Source organism: Rhinolophus ferrumequinum, chromosome 18, assembly GCF_004115265.2.
Source record: "Rhinolophus ferrumequinum isolate MPI-CBG mRhiFer1 chromosome 18, mRhiFer1_v1.p, whole genome shotgun sequence".
Taxonomy (NCBI): Eukaryota; Metazoa; Chordata; class Mammalia; order Chiroptera; family Rhinolophidae; genus Rhinolophus; species Rhinolophus ferrumequinum.
In genome coordinates, this window is record NC_046301.1 from 39,171,413 (window position 1) to 39,192,754 (window position 21,342).

At 54.6% G+C, this 21,342-nt stretch overlaps 3 protein-coding genes across 8 annotated transcripts; 1 reads left to right on the top strand and 2 right to left on the bottom strand.

The window, feature by feature from the left end:
- Window positions 1-3,479: 3,479 nt before the first annotated feature.
- Window positions 3,480-12,042, bottom strand: PLPPR2 (phospholipid phosphatase related 2). 3 transcript variants are annotated; one of them, XM_033135176.1, is made up of 10 exons: window positions 11,901-12,042; window positions 10,421-10,595; window positions 9,572-9,652; window positions 8,457-8,645; window positions 8,198-8,333; window positions 7,134-7,405; window positions 6,017-6,193; window positions 5,320-5,442; window positions 4,964-5,015; window positions 3,480-4,844 (listed from the first exon to the last, which is right to left on the bottom strand). In XM_033135176.1, the coding sequence occupies exons 3-10, from the start codon at window positions 9,635-9,637 to the stop codon at window positions 4,501-4,503; spliced, it is 1,359 nt and encodes a 452-aa protein (XP_032991067.1). In that variant the 5' UTR covers window positions 9,638-9,652; window positions 10,421-10,595; window positions 11,901-12,042; the 3' UTR covers window positions 3,480-4,500. The 3 variants fall into 3 exon arrangements, with proteins under 3 accessions (XP_032991067.1, XP_032991068.1, XP_032991069.1); XM_033135177.1 differs by lacking the exon at window positions 11,901-12,042 and adding an exon at window positions 11,785-11,887; XM_033135178.1 differs by having other exon boundaries at window positions 4,661-4,844; window positions 5,336-5,442.
- A 535-nt stretch (window positions 12,043-12,577) lies between these two features.
- On the bottom strand, window positions 12,578-18,557 carry CCDC159 (coiled-coil domain containing 159). 2 transcript variants are annotated; one of them, XM_033133349.1, is made up of 13 exons: window positions 18,425-18,557; window positions 16,856-16,974; window positions 16,536-16,762; window positions 15,782-15,815; window positions 15,378-15,466; window positions 15,208-15,289; window positions 14,833-15,028; window positions 14,237-14,304; window positions 14,081-14,157; window positions 13,612-13,733; window positions 13,310-13,392; window positions 12,842-12,955; window positions 12,578-12,647 (listed from the first exon to the last, which is right to left on the bottom strand). In XM_033133349.1, exons 1-13 carry the CDS (start codon window positions 18,427-18,429, stop codon window positions 12,643-12,645), a joined length of 1,221 nt encoding a protein of 406 aa, XP_032989240.1. In that variant the 5' UTR covers window positions 18,430-18,557; the 3' UTR covers window positions 12,578-12,642. The 2 variants fall into 2 exon arrangements, with proteins under 2 accessions (XP_032989240.1, XP_032989241.1); XM_033133350.1 differs by lacking the exon at window positions 13,310-13,392 and having other exon boundaries at window positions 12,584-12,647.
- On the top strand, window positions 18,527-21,125 carry TMEM205 (transmembrane protein 205). 3 transcript variants are annotated; one of them, XM_033133351.1, is made up of 4 exons: window positions 18,527-18,654; window positions 19,382-19,490; window positions 19,594-19,757; window positions 20,758-21,125. In XM_033133351.1, exons 1-4 carry the CDS (start codon window positions 18,589-18,591, stop codon window positions 21,061-21,063), a joined length of 645 nt encoding a protein of 214 aa, XP_032989242.1. In that variant the 5' UTR covers window positions 18,527-18,588; the 3' UTR covers window positions 21,064-21,125. The 3 variants fall into 3 exon arrangements, with proteins under 3 accessions (XP_032989242.1, XP_032989244.1, XP_032989243.1); XM_033133353.1 differs by lacking the exon at window positions 18,527-18,654 and adding an exon at window positions 18,712-18,832; XM_033133352.1 differs by lacking the exon at window positions 18,527-18,654 and adding an exon at window positions 18,761-18,912.
- Window positions 21,126-21,342: the final 217 nt, after the last annotated feature.

Below are 21,342 nucleotides of genomic sequence, written 5' to 3' on the forward strand. Positions count from 1 at the left end.
TTCTCCCTAGAGCTGCCACTCAAGCCCCTGTTGTCCTGGCAACTCTGTCTCTTGGTAACTTGAAAGTAGTGTCGTTGCCAAGAAACCCAGGGGCACTGGCGGAACTGAGATTTCCTGGGTTTTCTTTCTCCCTCTAAGACTAGAACTCAGCTCCACAACATCCCCCAATATACCCACTCAAACAGCCGGTCCCCCCACACTCCTACACACACACACACACACACACACACACACACACACACACACCATGGCATCTCTGCATATATGCCACTTCCAGAATCCCCATCACACACATGCTCACAGCCCTATCCTATCCTGACACAAAGCATCCCATACACACTCTCTCCCACATTCACGCCCCCACATCCTTCCCTTGAACACCACCAGAACACACTGATACAACAATATCATTGCCACCACACACACACACACACACACACACACACGTTTCCTTTCAGCTGATGTTCCTGCATCTCTTTCTATACACACACACACACACAGATAAAGTACATTGTTACACTGCCTTGTCAAAAGTTCCTCAACACCCCCCAACAGATACACAACCTGTGATTCACCTCACTTTGCAACACTCCAAATGCATAAGCACCCAGTAGTGATACCTGTATCACACAGTTACATACACAGGAGCATGTTGAACACAGCCCCATCTCAGGTCCTTTGTATTTGCTGTTCTGCCTAGAGGACTCAGCTCCCAGATATCCCTGGACTCATTTTCCCACTCCATTTAGGTCTCTGCTCAAATATCACTTACTCAGAGAGGCTTTCCCTAACCACCTGTGTAAAATCACATACCCTTTCCTTTTTAACTGCTTATCCGTCTTTATTTATCTTCAAATAAGTTATCACTTCCAATGTTATGTATTTATTTTATTGCTTCTCTCCTCACTAGAATGCCACTGTGGGGTCCCTAGCTCTTAGAAGAGCACCTGGCACACAGTAGGTGCTCATAAATGTAGGCTGAGTGAGTACATTGGAAGAGAAGCAGGTGTTTGGCATAGCTCTCATACAAACAGTATTTCTTTCTCTCACTTCTCAGAATCCTGTCTTTACGTCCTGACAGAAGTATGCTTAACACAGAGGAGCTCCCTGGAGAAGGGAGGACTGATGCGTGAGGGAATGGGGAAGTGGACAGCTCAGGGTCAGTCTGTGCTTCTCTCTTGCTTATCAACATCCGTAGTTAAATCATTTAACAAATATTTATTGAGCACCTACTGTGTTCCAGGCCCTGTTCATGGCACTGGGAACTCAACAGTGAACAGGTGACAAAGTCTCTGTCTGAGCTGACATCCTAGTGAGGGAGAAGATAATGACCACTAAGCATAAATTTAAATAGTCTATGAGCAGATGTTACGTGCACACAAAAAAGTTTGCACAGGGAATGGAAGTGGAGGGGGACAATTATTTGGTTTTTATGCAATTTTGAATAGGGTGTTAGGGGCAGACCTCAATGAGGAGTTGACAGTTGAGAAAAGGCTTGAAGGAGGTGAGGGAGTGAAGCATGCTGATATGTAGGGGAAGAACATTCCAGGTTGAGGCTCCTGCACATACAAAGGACCTGAGACATTGGGAGAACTTTGGCTTTCCCATAGAGTGCCATGGGGATCCACAAGTGGGTTTGAGCAGAGGATGGATGTGGTCTCACATTCTAAGCTGGAGCTCAGTTTTGGTCGAATTGAATTTGAGATGCTGTGAGACCCACAGGGACAAGTTGAGAAAGCTTTTGAATGAGCAAGTACATCTTAGTTTGGGTTGTCTATCTAAGATTGTCTATCCTGCGAAGGGGTGTGGACAAGGCTCGGTCTGCTGTCACCATCCTTTCTAGCAAGCCCAGACACTTCTCCGTGTCCTGCAGCCCCAATTTCACATTTTCTTGGCCCGCGCTTAACATCAGCACCGTGGACAGCACCAACAGGGCTGGTCGAGGTGCTGTCCGCCGTGCTGAAACTTTGCTTCCTTCCTGGCCCGCGTGGAGGCAGCTGTGAGACAGCAGGGACCACGCGTCTCAGGGGTGCGAGCCCTGGAAATAGGAGCTATGGTCGGTAAAGCAGGGAACTCCATGATTCTGTCCCTCCTCTGCCTTCAGCCTTTTCATGCTCCCCTCTCATTCCCTGTGACCCATAGTTAGGCCCACCACCTCCCCCTCTCTCAGGCACGCTCCCCCCTCAAGGCCTTCATGCTTGTTCTTTCCTCTGCCTGAAATGCTCCTCCCCCCACCCTAGGTATAGGTATTTTCATGCCTCCCTTCTTCCTCTCCTTCACACTTCAGTATCATCTCCTCAGAAAGAACTTTCCTGACCACCCTTTTTAAATTGCAAACTGTATTTCCATACCGCAGTTGTCCTCTTGTCTTCTCTAATTTGAGTTTTCTCCTTATCACTCATCAATACCTAACATAGCAGAGATTTCAATCCCTGACCTAAATCTTTGATCCTAGAGTTTGGAATTCAGAAATTTTCAGATTTTCAAAAGGTACTATGTTATAAATATCGTATTGTATAACATGCTGGCTGGGACCTGGGATAACATCTCAAAATCAAACACTTTATCTTTAATGAAACATAAGAATATTCACATCAAGTTAAGTAAAGAAAGCTATAATAACCTCATGTCAGTTCAGGTCAGTTTTTTGCCATAAATGAGTTATGAAAAAAATGTTTGCTTTTCAGAGCTTTTTGAAATTTGGAATTGTGGCTCTGTATATAGCTTATGTATCTTGTTCACTGTCTGTATTTTACACATTAGAATGTGGGCTGGAATTTGTGTCTGTTCTGTTCACTGCTACAGATCCTGTGTCTGACTACCCAGCACCAGGTACGCAGTAGGTGCTCCATAGTGTTTGTTGAATGAATTAATGAATGAATGTGGGGAAAAGGAAAGCAGCCTCCCCTTTTCTGCTCCCCGGATGACTCCATGCCCCAAATGTCCTGTCTGAAGCCCCTCAGAGCCATGTGAGGGATGTCGGTGGCTTCCTGCCCCTCCTACTCTCCCTGGTTTCTGCTGGGTCCTCAGCATAACCTCACAATCAGAACCCTTGCTTTCATCCATGCAGCCAGGGGTTTGGCATGGAGGTTCCGACTGCTCTCAGCATCGCCCTCACTATCAGGACCCTCAGAGTTCCTTCACTCTATTCTCTGTGCTCTCTGCACCCTGGCCACAGTCAGAAACAGGTCAGCTGCCTGGAGAAGACAGTCTGTGAGGCCCCTCACCATGGGTTTGTGTGCCTTACATATGGCTTGTGGGTCTGCATTTGACATGAAGAAACAAGGGCACAGAGAGGTTAATTAATTTTCCTGAAGCCAAGTAATATAGAGGCAAGATTTAAATTCAAGTTGCTAGTTCCACAGCCCCACACTGTCTTTCCACAATCACCCTTAGATACACTGTGACAATACGCGTACACCCACACCCAGCCTCACCGACACCTAGACCCTCAATTAAAGCCCTCCACACTCCACCACCCAGGAGAGGAAGGCAGGTGGCCAAACTTCTGTTACAAACAGGTCTTTATTAAAGATGAGGAGGGGGCAGGAAAAGGAGGCAGAGTTTCCTCTACCCACTGCCTTTGGCTGCCCAGAGGTTGGGGAGCCCTGTCTGCTCTACCCATGTCCCCCTAGGTGGCACATCTGCATGAGGCTGAAGTGTAGGGGGCAGTGTGAAGGACAGGGATGGGTTCCAAGAAAAAAAGTCCTTTCCTACAGCCCTAATAAATAACAGAGGGTTTGGGGGGGGCCTGGGTACAGGCAAGGGGAGACAGTACTCTGAACCCCCAAACCTCTAAACTTGACACACCCTGCATATGTAGGGAGTTAGGAGGGACTGGGTGAGAGGGTACACATGGGGAAGGGACTGAGAGGGGAAGAGAGTGCCCCGAGGACCCTGCCATGGGTGGAGCCTGCCTTCCACCCTCTGGCAGAATTTGAATCTGAGGAGGACCTGATGACAAAGGATAACTCCATTTTCCTTCTCAATTTTGCACATGCTTAGACATGGGCGGTCCCCCATTGGCTGGAATCATACCCACCCACCCATCCTACAAATTCTGAAAACCAAGGACTCCTATTGGTTGTTCAGACGCAGAACACTGGCTGAAGTTGCCCTCTTGCCTGAAGATTCCAAGAGTGAGGGGGACTCCCATTGGCTGGAGTAAACTCCTTCTGGTTGGAATTCAGAGAACTGGAGGCTCCCACTAGCTGGGCAATGGCCAATGTGGTCAGGATTTGGACCTTACAAGAGCAATCCTAGGGGGCAATGGCCCAGCTCCCAGTTATGCTCACTTGGCTGTCCCAGAGGGCAAGAGAAGCAGGGGCTCCCCCAAATGTCTTTTCAGCCATCCTCTGATGTCTGGGTTTGGGGACAGGGGGCTTTGTCACTCACACGACACACGCACGCAACACACACACACTCACACACACACACACACACACACACACTGCAGGGAAAACGTGGAGACTGGGCAGATTCTGGGTGGGTGGTCAGGCCTCACAGCAGGTGGTCACGGCTAGCAAACAGGTAAGGGCTGAAGTTGTCCCGGTGGAAGGGGGAGGGATAGAGTCCGCTAAGGGTGTACAGGTCCCGAAGTAGGGGTGTGGGCAGCAGCAGCTTCCGGCCACGTCCACCACCTCCACCTGGTCCTCCAGGCCCAGGAGAGGAGGGTGAGGGACCTTGGCTGGGGGTCGGTGCTGGCAGGGGCAGGGGCAGGGGCAGAGGCGTTGGCTCAGACCTCAATCGAGGGCGGGGCACACGAGGCGACGAACACATGGCTGGAGCCCTGGAGGACACGCAGCTGGGGATCAGGTGGCCACGGCGGGTGCAGTTCTGCGGCTCTGGGGAACAGGGGTCAGAAGTCAGGGGATCAGAAAGCTTGGGAGGAGGTGAGACCTCTGTGGCAGTGACTGCCATCTGGAAGTCCCCTCATTTATCCCCCCATTCCCTCGACACTCACTGGATGGGGTGAGCCGTGCCGGTGTCGAATGCGGCCTGCAGGCCTCGGGTTCCTGAGACAAAGAGGCAGAGGGATGGGGCTAGCGGCCCCCTGGGCCCTGCCGGCCACAGCGTGAGGGGCTCATTGGGCAGAGAGCCCGATGGAATATAACCAGATTCTCCTTGGCAGGAAGAGAGGGGCACACCCTTCTATTCTGTGGGACTGTCCTCTAGGACCTATGTCCACAGAGACCAGCCATCCGCCCACCTCCCTGTGGCCCTGAGACCCCCCCCCACCTCTTGTCTGACTCCCTGCCTCCTTGGTCCCATTCCACCCACTACCATCTCCAGCTGGGAGCAGCCCTCGGCCCCCCTTACCTGGGCCACACTTAACTTTTCGAGGGGGCTGTCCATGGTGGGAGCTTGGCCCAGGTCCTCCCAGGGGGAGAGCCTTCGGCTGGAAGGCGGACGGCTCTGAAAGTTGTGTACGACGCAGGTGACCTGGGATAGGAGAGAGGAATGTTGAGGTTCAAGGATAATAAGATAGGAGTGGTATAAATACCATCCCCATTTTTCAGATAAGGAAACGGAGGCTCAGGTTTTCAAAGACAAGTAACATTTTTATGGTGCTTACTGTGTGCTAGGCTTACTGTTCTTTCCACTTTAACTGGTAGCTACTATTATTATTTATTCCACAGAATCAGGACTAGGAGGAAGCAAGTAAAGGTGAATTTTGTAAGGGCAGGATTGAATCCTGACTTTATTTAAATTTTTGATGGTTTTTACATGAATTTTGATTTTTGAAAAATGTTTCATTAAAATATTATTTATCTGGATTAGTGAATGTTTTAGCACCTCCTTAAATTATACACTCAAAACGAATGCCTTACTCGCCTCACTCTGATCTCGGTTCTGTCATTCCATTTCACAGATAAGAATATCGAGGCAACGTAAGGTTAAAGGTCTCCTCCAACATCACACAGTCCACACCCTTCACCATCATGTGGCCCTGCCTCTTGGGTCAGAGAGCTGATGGAGGGTCTCCTATTCTGGGATGGGTGCAAAGGGGGCTCACCAGAAAGGTGGCAATAGCCGCCCCAGTCAGGAAGCCAGCCAGCACGTCAGACCAGTGGTTGCGGTACTCCGCCACGCGGACCACGCCCACCAGGAAGGCGGGGCACAGCAGGGCCAGGCAGAGTGAGGGTTTGACCAAGCGGGAGCCCTTCACGCGGAACACCAGTGTCACGTACATCTGCGGGAGCCAGACAGGTCAGGGGACACAGGCGGCACAGCTGCCGAACCCAAGTAGCCACTGCGTTGCGGGCTAGGGGGCATGGCCAGAATCCCTAGGATCGGTAGTAGGGCTGGAGGATGTGGTCAGCGGCTCCAGGGAACAGAGCCGGGGGACAGGAGTTCAGGGGATGGAGTCGTGGATTCCCAGTGGACCTTGCAGGGCTGGGGGTGTGGCCAGATCCCTAAAGGGCAGTAAAGAAGTCTGTGGCCGGGTGTCCCAGGGACCAGTCACAGATGGGGAAAGACACTTGTTGGGCTAGGGTGTGGCTACAGAACCAGAGGGTGGAGTTAGGGCCCAAGGGGCAGGTCCAGGAGCTCCAGGACGTGGAGTCCCCAAATCCCAGGCAACCACTGACAGGGTTAGAAGCTAGACTCAGACGGCAGAAAAAGAAGTCAAAGCAATAGGGGGTGCATCAGGGAAAAGCAGGGGAGTCAGGAAGTCCTACCACAGTGCAGTCAAGGGTGTAGCCTGGAAAATAATGGGCGAGGACAAAGGTGGGGAGCGCGAGGGCTCTAGGGGGCAGAGTTGAAAGCCCACTCGCCCAGTCTCCCAGCCAGTATCCAGGGCCTGTAGCATCCTGGGGACTTGGCTAAGCTCCAGGGACAGCATCCTTGTCCCACAGGGTGGAGCCAACAGCCTCCATCGGGCGTGGCATTACTGGGTCAGGAGGTGTGGCCAGACACAAAGAGGCGCAGTCAAGAACAGCAATACTCAGACTCCGGAGCGTGACCAGGGTCTGAAGGGAGGAGTGAGGAGCTCAGAGCTTTCCTGGGTAGACTCTGCCTTAGGGGCAGCGCCAGGGCAGGGCCTCCCCCAGGGAGGAATCGGAGGCTCCAGCCCAGGGGGCCTCCTGCCAACTGGCCTCTCCCCACCGCCGCGCTCCCATTTCGGGGCTCACCGCAGTGTAGGTGACCGCATAGGCACAAAGGGCGGCGTCCTTGCAGGGGAAGGCGCGGCGCGCAGCAGCCACCAGGCTGGGGCTGCCGGCGCAGGCACCCTGGTCAGTGACAAAGCGGTCGGGTCCTGGCCGGTCCGGTGAGGGCGGTGGGCAGCCCAGGGCTGTGTAGTTGGGGCGGCACACAGACAGGAAGTGCGGCGTGGGGTTGCCGGTCACTACCTGCCCTGCATTGGCGAAGATAGTTGTGGTGAAGAGACCGAAGGAGTAGACCCCTGAGGATGGAGTGGGAGAAGGGGTTCATGGTGGGGGCTGATGCCCTTGTGGCCCTCCTGTGAACCCCCTTATGGCTTTTCTGGGCCCCTGTCTCTTTGTTCTTGTGACTGCCATTAAAGCACCTGGGACTCCCCTTAATGCTATAACCCATTATAGCTGGGCCACCATGATGACATTCTGGGTCTCTTGCCTCTGTCCCTCTGGGATTACCACTATGTCAAGAGTGGGCCCTCCCCTGTGACCCCTTATAGCTGGGCTGGGACCCCTCAACAGCATTACATCAGGATTTGGCTCATGCCTGGGACCTCCTAGGACCACCCTGATGGCATTTCTGGGCCTCATATTCTTGCTCTGGACTCGCTATTACTGAGTTGATCACTTTTCCTCTGCATCACCAATAAGCCAGAGCTGGATCTCCAGCCCTCTGCCACAGGGACCACTATTACGGATGAGCTATGCCCCCTCCGCTACCCCATGGCCACCTATTGTGGCTGGGACTACATTTAGAGCACAGGTGAGGTGTTATCTCCCAAGGGCCCCATGGTGTTTGGCATGCACCTGTGGCCCCCTTTTTTAACTGAGATTCTCCTTGTGGCAATTTGGGACCCTCCTCTTACAGTTGTTATCACGGTTAGCTTAGGCCCCACCCATGTCCCTAAAACCTCCATTAATATCTGGCCTGAGCCTAAGTACCTCCTTGCCCTGAAGGCACCATCATGGCAATTCTAGGCACTTGTCCCCCTGAAATTCTGACCATCTTTGTGTGACTGACCCCTGGCCCTGTCACTCACCCAGGAAGCGAACCAGCCTCCTCAGTGGGGGACTGAAGCGGCAGCAGGCCCCAGACACAATGGTGCTCTCCCCAATGACGGGTATGGCTGAGGGGGGTGCAGGGAAAAAGGCACGTGCCAGCTCCCCCAGCAGGATCTGTGGGTGAGACCAAGACAGGGTCTTCCTAGCCTTCAAGCCCAGCCCTCTACTTACCTCCCCCTGCCCTCCTGCCTCCTTAGGGGTCCTCCCACAGTCTACCAAGGCTTCCCTCAATCTCACCGTGAGGATGGGCCCTGCAGTGACCAGGGCATAGATAAGTGCAGGAGGCGCTCGGCTGGCAGCCTCAGGCCCTGGGTAGGGCTTGGCGTAGGTACTGTCATAGCAGAAGAAACCCTGGCTGTGCACAGGGAAGGTGTCCGTGAACTCCAAGCGGTAAGCAAGCAGAACCACCACACCCAGCAGCACTGACTGCCGCCCAGCCAGCAGGGAGAGAGAGATGGAGAGAGACACAGAGAGAAGAGCGAGGGTCAGGCCTGAGTTGAGGACATGGACAGAGAGACACATACAAACATAGAGAGGGAGAGAGGTAGGGAAGGGGGGAGAGAGTGATCAAAATGGACATAAATAAAAAGTGAGAAAGACAGAGAGGTGGGGAAGAAGGTGAGAGAAGGGTCAGGGTCTGGGAGACACAAGAAAGAGATGGAGACGGAAACAGAAAGAGAAGACAGAAGTGGAGGGGAAAGGAGAAAAGAGGGAAGAGAAGGAGAAAGAGAAAGAGCAAAAGCAAAGAAGAGAAAGAGAAGGGACTAGAATGGTAGAATAAAGAGAGGAGAGAGGAGATGGGATGGGGCAGAGAGAGTGAGGACACAGCTGGAACCAGACCAGAAAGAGATACAGAGACAGTAGGTGGCAGGGTGACAGATCACCAGGGAAAGAAATACTACTACTAGTAGAACTAGCTACCACAGGTATAACCCTTAATGTAGGCAGGGTGTCATGCTAAACCTCTTCAGTGAATGAATACATTTTACCTTCATAACAGCCCTAGGAGAGAGGACTTCTGCCCATTTGACAGAAGAGGAAACTGAGGCTCAGGAGGATATGTGAGGTGCCCCAGAGTTTCTCAGTAAGGATGGGCAGAGCAGGATTGGAACCCCGGAAGTGCCGCTTCTGAATGCAAGCTCATAACTACATCTCAAGAGAATGGCAACAGCACTCATTCCCCAGGGAGACAGGGAGTGAGAGATCAGGGACTGCAGCCAGGGAGATGAAAAAATAGGTCCAAGTATAGACCTTGTCAAGATAAGGGAGACTGAGGTTGGGCAGAGAGGGGACAGGAAGACAGGTACACCCCCTTCCCACTGAGAGTCTAAAGAAGGTACCCAGATCCTCACCTCCACGAAGACAAAGCAGGGAATGATGGAGAAACTCCTCTTCAGCTGAGGCCTCCCTCCAGCCATGGTGAATGCCCAGGCCTGTGGAGGTGGGGAGGGAGTGGGGTGGCACGGGTGGGGCCTAGGGGGTGGCTCAGGTCACTGGCCCAAGTGGAGCCCTCTGGCCACACCCCTGACCCCATGGAGGACTACCAAGGAGCTCTGGCTCCACTCCTTGGGCCTTCTGGCCATGCTGCTGCATATCCAGGTTTTGGCCCTGCCCCTGCCCATTGGAGGCACCGGCCTTCCCTGACACAATCCACTCAGTTCAACCTGTGTGGGGTGGTGTTGGGGGGAACCCCAGAGATTCTCTAGTGGTCTTCACTCCTACAGCCTACATAGGAGATTCCGACCCCATACTTTTAAGAGGGCCTCTCCTCCTTACCAAGCAGGACCCCTCCCCCTGACCTTTAGAAGAGACTTCTCCAGCTTAATGGGGATCCCTCCCCCATGGAAAAGGATACATTTATAAGGGTCCTCACCCCACCAGTTTTTAGGGGACCCCAACCTCTTTCTCCACATGCTTTACAGGGGACACCATGTTCCATGTCCTCCACCTCCGCTAGGCCCCTCCCCGGAGCCCCTTCCCCCATGGCTCACAGGGGCCTCTCTCCTATCTCTATGGTTCATGGCTGATGGCCAGGCCCTCCTTCTCTCCCAGCTGCCTCCCTCTCCTCTACCTCTTTCCAGCCCATCTGCCTCCCTGTATCACTGGGGGGTTATCTTCCCACCACATGATCCCCCCGACACCCCAGCACTGAACAGGTAAGAGTCACACCTGCTTGACCCATTCTCCCAGGCTGGCCTCACCTGTAAAAGGGCCCTATGGCTTCCCACAGGCTGCTGCCACACCCACGGACTCACAGCTGCTCCTCGTGGCCAGTAGGGCAGGGATGGTCACCCCCATTGCACAGATGTGGAAACTGAGGCCCAGGCAGATGGGGGTAGGCACTCTGGGTGCAGTGCTCAATCCACAAGGCTTGCTCTGTGGTGTGACATGTGGGGTGACATGAGGGTCGCTAGAGGTCACAGATGTCCACCTGGCCATGACCCCCTCACCCTCAGAGACACAATCATCCACACTAGTACCTCCAGAGTAAACAACTCAGCCACAGGCTCTATCCCAACCCTCTCCCCAACCAGCACCATGGCCCAGCATTCATCTATCCCACCAACATGGACCAAGTGTCTGCTAGGTTCCAGGCGCTGTGCTGGGTGCCAGCCTTGTGGTGAACAAGACAGGCCCTCTCATTCAGACAAGTGCCCACCACTCACCACACACAGAACTGCACATTCACACACACACACAGCACAGTGTGCACATGGCCTGTCACAGACACCCACACAGATCAAACAACTCCCCCATACACATACAGTCACAGGGCTATACAGGAGGTCCTCCACACACCTCAGACCTCCATATACAGCCCCACAAGAGCGCTTACCTCACCACCATCAGGGCCATCAGTGGACTCAGGACTACCAACACAGTTAAGAGTCACATCACAAAGAGTCACCACACACAATAGGGGTGACAGAACCAGTCACAGTGTCACACCCCCAATTCAGTGACAACCACACACATTAACAGCTCTTGTCCACATTGACAGCCATTGGAGACATGCGGTGTCACCCACAACCAGCCACATGGCCACATAAGGACCTATGCGTGGAGCATGACAGACTCCCACACAGAGCCACACAACCACACAAGAAAGGTGCATGATCACAGCCACACACTAGAACGCAAAAATGGCCCCCCCACACCGTCAGAAGGAACACACAACAGCAGCCACACAATGACAGTCATATGCACACAACCATACAGACATCAAGACATCCACACAACCACAGTGACAGCAGTCACAATGACACAGCCACACACACACCACCAGAGTGATACCCACGACGACAGCCATACAATGACAGCCACAGAAGACAGACACACATACACCACACGGACACTCCAGAAGCCACACAATGACAGCTATACAGACATACAACGACGGTTACACAACCACACACTGACACATAATGACAACCACACAATCACAGTCACCCTCATAACTACGGCTTGGCTTCTCAAGCCCAGGGTCCCCCCCTTACACTCCCCTCCCCCATCCTGGTCCCCAAGCTCCAGTTCACCGCCTCCTCTTCCGCTCCCCACGCTGTACCCGCAGGGGACCCGACCCGCAGGAACTGAACCCGGGCCAGACGGACAGACCGAGGGTCGAGGATCTAAAACCGGCGAGAGAAGGTACAGGGGACGCCCCAAGCTCCTCCTTCTCACCGGGTCGGGACTGCTGCCGCCTGAGCCCCGGCTCCGCCTAGACGTCACCGGCGCGGCGGGACCGACAGACTGATGGCTGGCCTGGAAGGCGGGCGGGCGCACAGATGGAGATGCTGTCCACCCGGCTCCGCGCCGCGCAGACTCCGCGGCTGGGCGAGAGGCGGGGCCTCCCGGAGCCTTATTTGCATAACACCATGGGCGGGGGCTCGCTAAATTCATTAGCATGATTTAGGGCGGGGCTTCGGTTGCTCTTTGGGGAGCGGCGTGTTAGAATTGGGAGAGAATGAAGGATGGAGATTGAGAGGGAAGACCCTGGGTGACAGGAGGCGCTGAGGGTAAGAGGAGGGCAGAATGTCAGAACGTGATTCTGGGCTGCGACGCTCCCTCTCTGGGCCTCAGTTTCCCCATTTGGGCAGTAGACGCAGCAGGCCAAATCGCCAAGGCCCCCCAGAAATGAAGATTGGTGGCTAGTGTGAAAGAGCCTGTCTGGCCACTCATATCCGGACAGACTAACCCTTGACCTTGTCATATACTAATCTGGCCTCACACTGTCCCCCGACCCTAGGTCCACACATCCTGAAAAACCCCTGGGGTCTCTGCACCCTCCCCAGCACTGAGGAGTAAACGGGAGCGGGTGATTCTCAGGCAGAGGAAGCAGCAGGAACAGTCCACAGGTGGAGGAGGGTCTCAGCTAGTTTATTTTCTCTCTGGAAGGGTCTTCAGGGAGAGCAGTCCCGGCTGCTCAGACTGTGGAGAAGAGAGGGTGGGTAAGGGCCAGGCCTGCTCCAGTGGACCCCAGGGTTGGGGGTCAGGATGCATGCAGGTGCCCAGTTTGGGAGCTGGGAGGGTCCATTGTGTGAGATTCCAGGGCTGCCCAGGAGGGGAAAAGGAGGTGGAGCAGGGGCGGGCGTGTGGGGGAGAGGGCAGGGGAGGACCCACACCAGGTGGGTAGGAGCGTCTCTTGCTGAATGGTGGCTGGGCAGGGTCCTGGTCGGAGTCGGAGTCTGAGTCCCAGGAGCGGAGCGGAGGGTTCAGGCATTGGTGCCCCTTGTAGCCTGCAGAAGCGACAGGTGCCATTCTGGCCCTCCATGCACAAACCTTGAATGTGACCCTTGAGTGACATGTGACTATGGGTCAGTGTCCCTTGATCACATCCTTTGAATGTGACTTAGTGTGACACCATAGTATGACCTCAACAACCCTTCAATTTTACCCCATTGATCCTTAAAAAAAAATCCCAGTGGCCCTGAGTGACCCCCGGATGAAACCTCCAGGAACTCCTTAGAATGTGACCCAAGAATAAGACCCAACAGATGTGCCCCCCAAATATGGCCTCTGAACATGACCTCCATGTATGAAGCTGGAGAATGACCCCCCCACACCCTGGAGCATGGCTCAGCCCCCCTCACCCCTGAGGCTCGCAGCCCTGGGGCGGACCCCCGAGGACATGGTGAGGCCATCAAAGGAGTTCTGCAGTACATGCACAGCAGACCTGTGGGGAGATGGGGAGCTGGGGGCCCCTGGTGACTCTGGACTGCTTGGGGCTGGGGCAGGGGGGCTGTTGGCAGGGCAGGGGAGGGGTGGAGTCCTGGTTGGAGAGGGAGGTCTGGAATCAAATGGGTTCCAGGTTCTGGTAGTCACTGCTTGATGTGATTGGGGACATGGCAGATGAGGGTCGGGGTCAGAGGTCACAGTGGGAGCTGGGCATCACCATATGTCACTCAGCTCCTTCTGGAGGTCATTCCTCCAGGAGCCATTGCCTCCTGGTGGCATCTCCTCTGTCTCTGGCCAGTTGGATGTCTCACACTCCTGCTGCTTCATCTTGGTCAGGACCTGGGGCCCACAATGGGGTGCGGGGGTGATGAGAGAAGAGCAGTAGTAATAATAATGATGATGGTGCAAGGTGACCACTACATGGTACTTATTACATGTCAGGCTGCCCTCAAAGGGCTTAACACTCAGTTCATGCAGTTATCCCTTCATGTAGGGATGTGTTGTTATACTCATTACACAGATGAGGAACTGAGGCCCAGAGACATGAAGAAACTTGCCCAGTCACACAGCAGTAAGTGGCAGAGCTGAGATTTGAGCCCAGGCCTTCTGGCTCCAGTCCAATGGTGGAGGCCGGCAGAGATCCCCATACCCCTAATTCACGCAGGGTCCCCATCCTCCCCTCTCACCTTGCGGCACTTCACCTGGGTCTTCTGCATCTTTTGGATGTTCACCATGTTCTCGGTGATCTCCTCCTCCTGGGCCTCTGTGAGGGGAGGGGACTCAGGGGGGCCAGGGCACAAAAGGACACCCCCGCCTCAGGGCTGTGGGCTCCAGGCACTCACGGAGCTTCTGATAGATGAAGGTCACCTCCTCCCGTACCAGCTCCAGCTCCTCCCACAGGAACTTCTTGCTGAGGAGACAGTGTAGCCTAGACCCCCAGTCCCTGCCCAGCCCCCTCCTGCCCTCCCATTTGCCCACCTGCCTCCCCAAGCTTCCTCCACCTCCCATGTTCCCACCTCCTCCCGACCTCCATTCTCCCATTTCCTTAGCCTCCCATTGCTTGGCCTTCATCTCCCCAGCCTCTCCCCACCCCCCCACCTCCCATATCCCCAGCCTCTGCCCCCATAAACCTCTCCACCCCCCAGCTTCCTGATACCCTGGCCTCCCACCCCATCCCACCTCCAGCTTCCTGTCTTCCCTGCCTTCTAGCCTCCTATTCTCTCTCTCTCTCTCTCTCTCTCTCTCTCTCACACACACAAACACACACACACACACACACACACACACACACCCTCCTGTCTTCCCCTCCCATCCCTTCCTCTTATCCCTCAAGCCTTCTATGGTCCCTCATTCCCCTTACTCAGACCTCTCCCACATCCCCCATCCTGGCCTCCCTTCCCACCCGCAGCCTCCAGGTTGCCTGCCTGGCAGCGCCCACCTATCTCGGATCTCCTGGGCAAGCAGCTGCAGGCAGCGGGTGGTGCGGGCCCGCTGCACCTCCTCACTGTCACGCAGGGTCTTCTGCAGCCCCTGCAGGCCTTGCGCCAGAGCCCCATACAGCTCCTGCTGTCCCTGCTCCACGCCCCACTTGTGTCCCTCCTTTTCTGTCTGGTGGCTTGTGGGGCTCAGCACTTCTGCAGAGAAGGTGGGAACTTGACTGAGCCCCAACTACACCCTGAACCCAGATTTGAACCCACCTTGCCCTAGCCTGGCCAGATCCCAAACCTGAATCCAGACTCACCCACTTCTCTCACCCTGACCCAGCTGACCCCAACTGCCTCCAGCCTGACCTTGACTGTTCGCCAGTTCTCACCTTCAAGCTGTTGGATCTTGATTTGCTGCAGGCAACTCTCCTTCTCCAACATGGTCACTGAGTGGTTTAGGAACTCGAAAGCCTGTGGGACAGTTCAGGCCTGGGAATGGGAGGGGGGGTGGAGGACACGGACAAAGGTTTCAGGGGCAGGGATGGCTGAGGAAGCTCACCTTGGTCTGGGCCTGTAGCTGGCTCTTGAGTGACTCCAGTTCACATTGAAGGAGCTTCTGGGTGTCAGAAATCATCATGGTGGACTTAACTGTGAGCAGAGGTGAGGGTCAGCCAGGCTGGGGGGGCGCCAGGGGCAAGGTCAGGGCTGAGGTCAGAAGAGGCTCAGGTAGGGGGAAAGGGGTAAAGATCAGGAACAGGCATCCACCGAGGCTGAGGTAGAGGCAGGAGTAGGGGTCAGGTCAGGGACAAGGATGGAGGGCAAGGTCAGGGGCACGAGTCAGCTGATGCTGGGGTAGGGATGAGTGGCAGCAATGGTGGAGTTCTGCAGAGGCTGGGGCAGAGGTTGGAAGTAGGAACCGGCAGGTGTTCCACCCATAGTCTTGTTGGGAGGGAGGGTTCTCACCTCTGACTTTGGAAGAACTGGTCTCCAGCGGCTTCTAGGGAAGGGGGACATGAGGGCAGTAGAAATTCATCCCTGGCTGCCTCCTTGCTCACCCCAAACCAGTGTTGGGGTTTGCACATGAGTTGTTGAGCCTGCTGAGTTATGGGTATCCCAGACCCTGAATGCAGGCAAATCTGCCTCCAGGCCATGCAGGCACCTCCCCTGGACTGCACATGCTCAGAAGCGCACTTGCGTGGCTTGTCCCCTACATGTGCAGGTCTGTGAGCTGTCCATGACAGCATGCACCTGCAAAGCCCTGTCTCTGGCATGGGCTCTGGAAATGGCTCTCCTCCTTAGGGACAAATGACATTGATGATGTCTGCAGGTAGCGCCAAAAGCACGTGACACATAATTACACATGGTTGTCAAAACACAATCGCAGCCACACACACAACTTCAGACACATCCATGCACTTTAAGTTGTAAGACCCAGGGCATCCACTCACACTCATCTCAGACACACAGGCAGTTACACCCAGAGACAATCACAGACTCAACCCCACTAGGACACACAATTGCACGTCCATTCCATGCATTCCCTCATCCATTAAAACATTTTCAGTGAGGGCCTGCTGAGCACTGGGAGCCGTTCTGGGTGCTGAAGGCACACACGGTAGGGGGGTTCTAGAGAAGGACATCCCTGCCCCCACAACACCCTCCCTAAGCCCCACAGCAGTAGATTGCATTAGGAAGGGGTTTCCCAGGTGGGGGTGACCTTAGTGATGCTGTGATGCTTCTTCACAAGGTCCTGGTCATTACAGCACTCCTGTGAGTCTGGGTTGGGGAAGGGGGGAGAGCCATGCGACTGAGGCCCCGAGTCCCTCCCTGTCCTCCAGTCTGTACTCGTCACTGTGTTCTCTGAAGCAGCTGGCCCCAAGGTCTCTGGTTCCAGGGTCCTGGACCAGTGAATTGTATAGTCCAAAGTCTTGTCTGAGGAAGCGCCTGAGGAAGGGTGGATGAGGGCTTCCTGAGGGCCAGTCCAGAGCACTCCAGCCCCTCCCAACTCCCCTGCCCTGGGGCAGCCCCTCCACGAACCCCAGTACTTGTCACACTTCCCGTTAGCAAGCAAACACGAGTTGGAGGGTGAGGGAGATGAGCAGTAGCAAGGCACAGAGTAGTCAGTGTCCCGGGGTAGGCCAGCCAGAAGAGGGTCGCTTCAAACAGAGAGGACACGGGCTGCCCTGAAACCAGACTCCATGTCCAACATTCCCAGACTCTCCCCTCCCAACACCCCAGAAAGGCCTCAGCCCTGAACACAGGGCCTCCCAGTTACTGGTAGAAGCTCGATGAAAGATCATCCCAGCCCCAGGCTTGGGTTGGGCAGTGAGAAGGACCCAGAAGTCTTCACAGGAGAAAGTGAGGGGCCTAAAAGGAAAAAAAGAGCCTAAAAGATAAAAAGGATCTTAACATTGGGCCCTATAGGAAGGGCGTTCCTGGCAGGAAATAGCATGTGCAAAAGCTTGGAAGTATGGAACCATGGGCTCTGTATCGGTAAATTCAGGATGGCTGGAGGCAGAGTCCAAGAGGAAGCAACAGGAGGTTAGCAGGGCAGCTCAAGCAAGGCACTGAAAACCAAGCAGGGGACTTTGGACCTAGCTCCCCAGGTAAATGGGAGCCATAGTGTGTGACTAGGAGAGGCAGGGCATATCTATTCAATAAATAATAGCTGAATTGGGGCCCAGGCCTGTGGTAGGTGAGGCTGGGAACAGGAAAGAACTCAGCTCTGGGTCTCATATCCAAACCCCCTGTCCTTCCGGTGTAGTCAGGGCTGGCAGATGGAGACATCTGGGGCAGGGCTGTTTGGAAAAATTGCCAGGTGAAGGGCATCTTGCCCTGGGTCACACAGCCCAAAAGGCCATGCTCTAGGCCTTTCTGTTCTTCTGCCTTTGCTGGGCCCTCCAGTGTCCTTCCTTTGCTCAGTCTTCCTAAGAGACTCCTACACACCCTCCAAAACCCTACTCAGCATCTCCTCTGTAGAAACTTCCTTAATCCTTTTTAAGTTCATATTTTCTGAGCACCTCACTGAGTGCTGGGCACCACGCTTAGCACTCATTGGGTCCTGACACCCCCTCTGTGATGTAAGAGTTATTCTTTTGTCTGAAATAATCTAGTGTACCTTTTCAAGAGTCACTGGAGGCCCTCCAGCGGGATGGCCTGGGTTCAAATCCTATCTCTGCCCCTTCTCAGCTGTGTGATGTTGGAAGAGTTACTGAACTTCTCCATGCCTCAGTGTCCCTAACTATAAAAATAAGCTGTCGTACTACCACCTTATTGGGTTGCTGTGACTAAGTAAATTAATCCATGTCAGTGCCTGACATACAGTAATGGGAAGCTCAGTGTTTGTCCTTGAATATCACGCTGAGTATTTGGGACCTGGGGACCACAGGAGCCCTGGGAGGCTTGTAAGGACGCATTTCTGAGTGCCAACTGCAGGCAGATCCGCAGTGGAGGCCGCCTCCTCCTCCCACATCAGATGTTCCTCCCGAAGTCCTTTCCGGCAGAATTCTTGGGGGAAGGGGGCGGGGTCATTAGCCTGGGCCCCGCCCCTTCGGGCCTTTAATCCTGCGCCCTCCAGGCTTCCGACCCCCTTTCACCTCTACCTACCACATACCACCTGCTCATGCTCTCCCATCAGGGATCTCGAAGCCAGTCCCCAGCTGTGAAGCTGAAATTTGATCCCATGGGACACCACCGCTTTAAAATGCATGGAGACCAAGGATAGAGTCACAGAGAGGGGTGTGGCTGGCATTTTAGCTCCGCCCCCGCCGATGCAGTTGAAGGCTTCATTGGCGTCTTCCCTCTTCCGCAGATCTTGGAAACCGCCGTGTAATTGGGTAAAATCTCTGTGAGGCGGGATTTCAGGCTGGTTTCTGCTAATCGATTAGTCAATTACTAAGAGGGCGGTACAGGAGGGGGCAGATTACGATTGGATTGGCTTCCGGTTTAGCTGGGGGGCGGGACGAGTTCTGGGTCCCACGAGGGAAGGTGTCCGAGGAAGTCCGCGGGAGTGAGGTACCGAGCCCAGACAGCCTGGCCCGGGAGATCCGGCCCCGGCGTTTCTGGTCTCGGATTCCTGGGTGCTGCGGGTTGAGGTCTGGATTCCTACTGGTGGGGCCGTTGTCTTCGAGATGAGATTTGGGGTTTCCCAGGATTAGATAGGGCTTCGGGGGTTGCTTTGGGGAGTTTCATAGCGATATCTGAGATCTTGTTATGAGAGCAGGAGTCTTTGTTGATAGAACTGGGTCCCCGGGGTGATATTGAGAGTCACTGGCGTGATCTCTGAAGACCTAGGGCTACGAGCTTGGGCTGCTGGGGTTGAACTTTGGGGATCTCGGAGGTGGCGTGGATATTGGGGTCCAGAGAGCCTGAGATCTTGAGAACCTACATTTGGAGAGATGGGGTCGAGGTTTGTTGCAGGACTGCTCTGGGTCTTCCCCACCCCTATTCCTGAGCTACTATCCCTGCATCTCTGCTGGATTGGCCGCGACACCGGCCTTGAGCCCGCTCACAGGGTCTGAAAGCCAAAGGTAAAGCTCTGAGCCACCGGTGCCTCTTTCCCAGGCCTGCAAGATGGAGGAAGGCGGGAACCTGGGAAGTCTGGCTAAGGTGGTCCATCTACTGGTCTTGTCTGGGGCCTGGGGTATGCAAATGTGGGTGACCTTCATCTCAGGTAGGGACCCTCGGCCTGGACATCATGGGTACCTGGAATGGGGACAGGAATGAAATGGGGACCTGGAGTATCCTGACAGGTGTGTGGCCCCTTTCACCCACAGGCTTCCTTCTTTTCCGAGGCCTTCCCCGGCATACCTTCGGCCTTGTGCAGAGTAAACTCTTCCCTTTCTACTTTCACATCTCCATGGGCTGTGCCTTCGTCAACTTCTGCATCTTGGTTCCACAGCACACCTGGGCTCAGCTCACATTCTGGGAGGCCAGCCAGGTATTCGGGCTTGGGCTTCACTACCCTCATTCCCAGGATCCCACTGAGCATCTATGGCTCAAAGGCTACACCTTTGTGAAAATTAAACAGAAACTGCTGCTTCTTCCTGGTGGATACAAAGCTGGGCTCTGGATACCTCTGAGCAGTACACAGCCTGCACAACCATCCCAAGCAGCCCTGTTTATCCCCCAGTGTGTCTCTGCTGGTTGCTGCTCCCTCTCCCCCTTCTGGCTGGGCCTGCTGCCAAGCTGAGGTGACTCAGCTGTGCCAGGGCCCTGACCCCAGCTCACTGTTTAAAAACCAGCCTGACTGGGAATTTACAGTCCCGCCTCCCGCACCCCCCATCCACATATTTTTCCCAGCCACAAAGCAAGGGACCATTTCTACATCTTGTATTTCTCTCTCTTGCCCTCCCTCTGCCCCCATTATGTGGGCAGGTGAAGCCTGACAACAGGGGTTTCAAGAGTAATCCTACAGAGGCAAGAGAGAATTATGGGTAACTGGAACTTTAAAAACTTTTTATTCACTCCCTGAGGGCCGGATGTCAGCTTCTGGGGTCTTGGCTGGGGCCACAGAGGAGACAGGTTGTCTTAGGCTCTCTGTTTTGGTGTAACAAGTGGACAGTTATAGTGCTCTGTCCTACTTTGGGGAAGAGAGGTTCTGTCCTGAGATACCCTCAGTTTGGGGGAACAGGAGAAGAGGAGACAGGCTATGTTCTGGAAACTTCCAGTGTGGGTATCAGAGTAGAGGAGGCTCAGAGGTTTTGGAGGGAGATAGGAGATGGTGGTGGAGCCTTTTCTGCCGGTTTCAGGGTAGGAGAGCTGGAGTTCTGGGAGAGCTGGAGCCCTAGTCTGGACTTAGGGAAGGAGAGGGAGACCTGGCTTTGACCTAAAGCTGTCTCTCATCCTCCTCTGGGCTTTGAGGACGCAAAAGGACCCTCTGGAGGGCCCCTCCTGCCTCCCAGGCATGGCTCACCTTGTCTTCCCACCGCCCCCACCAGCTCTGCCTGCTGTTCCTGAGCCTCACGCTGGCCACCATCAATGCCCGCTGGCTGGAGCCCCGCACCACAGCTGCCATGTGGGCCCTGCAGACTGTGGAGAAGAAGCGGGGCCTGGGTGGGGAGGTGCCAGGCCGCCACCAGGACTCCGACCCCTACCGCCAGCTACGGGCGCAGGACCCCAAGTACAATGCCCTCCGCCAGACGTTCTTCCGCTACCATGGCCTGTCCTCCATTTGCAATCTGGGCTGCCTCCTGAGCAATGGGCTCTGTCTCGCTGGCCTCGCCCTGGGCCTCAGAAGCCTCTAGCACCTACTGCCTCTCTGTCCCTGCCGGGAATCCAAATGGCAATAAACCCTTCTTTGGAAATGGCTGCTATCATTTTTCTCCAACTGGGAAACAGGGGGAAGGGTAGTCATAGGTGGAGCTGAAGGCCTCTCTTTCCGCATTCACAAGGCATCATGATTTGGAGTGTTAGCTATTGCAGCCCCTAAGCTCTTCTTATAATGGTGCCCATTTGTTGAGCACCTGCTGTATGCCAGACATGGAGCTAACTATTGCACATACCATGTATTGTAAAAATAGCTA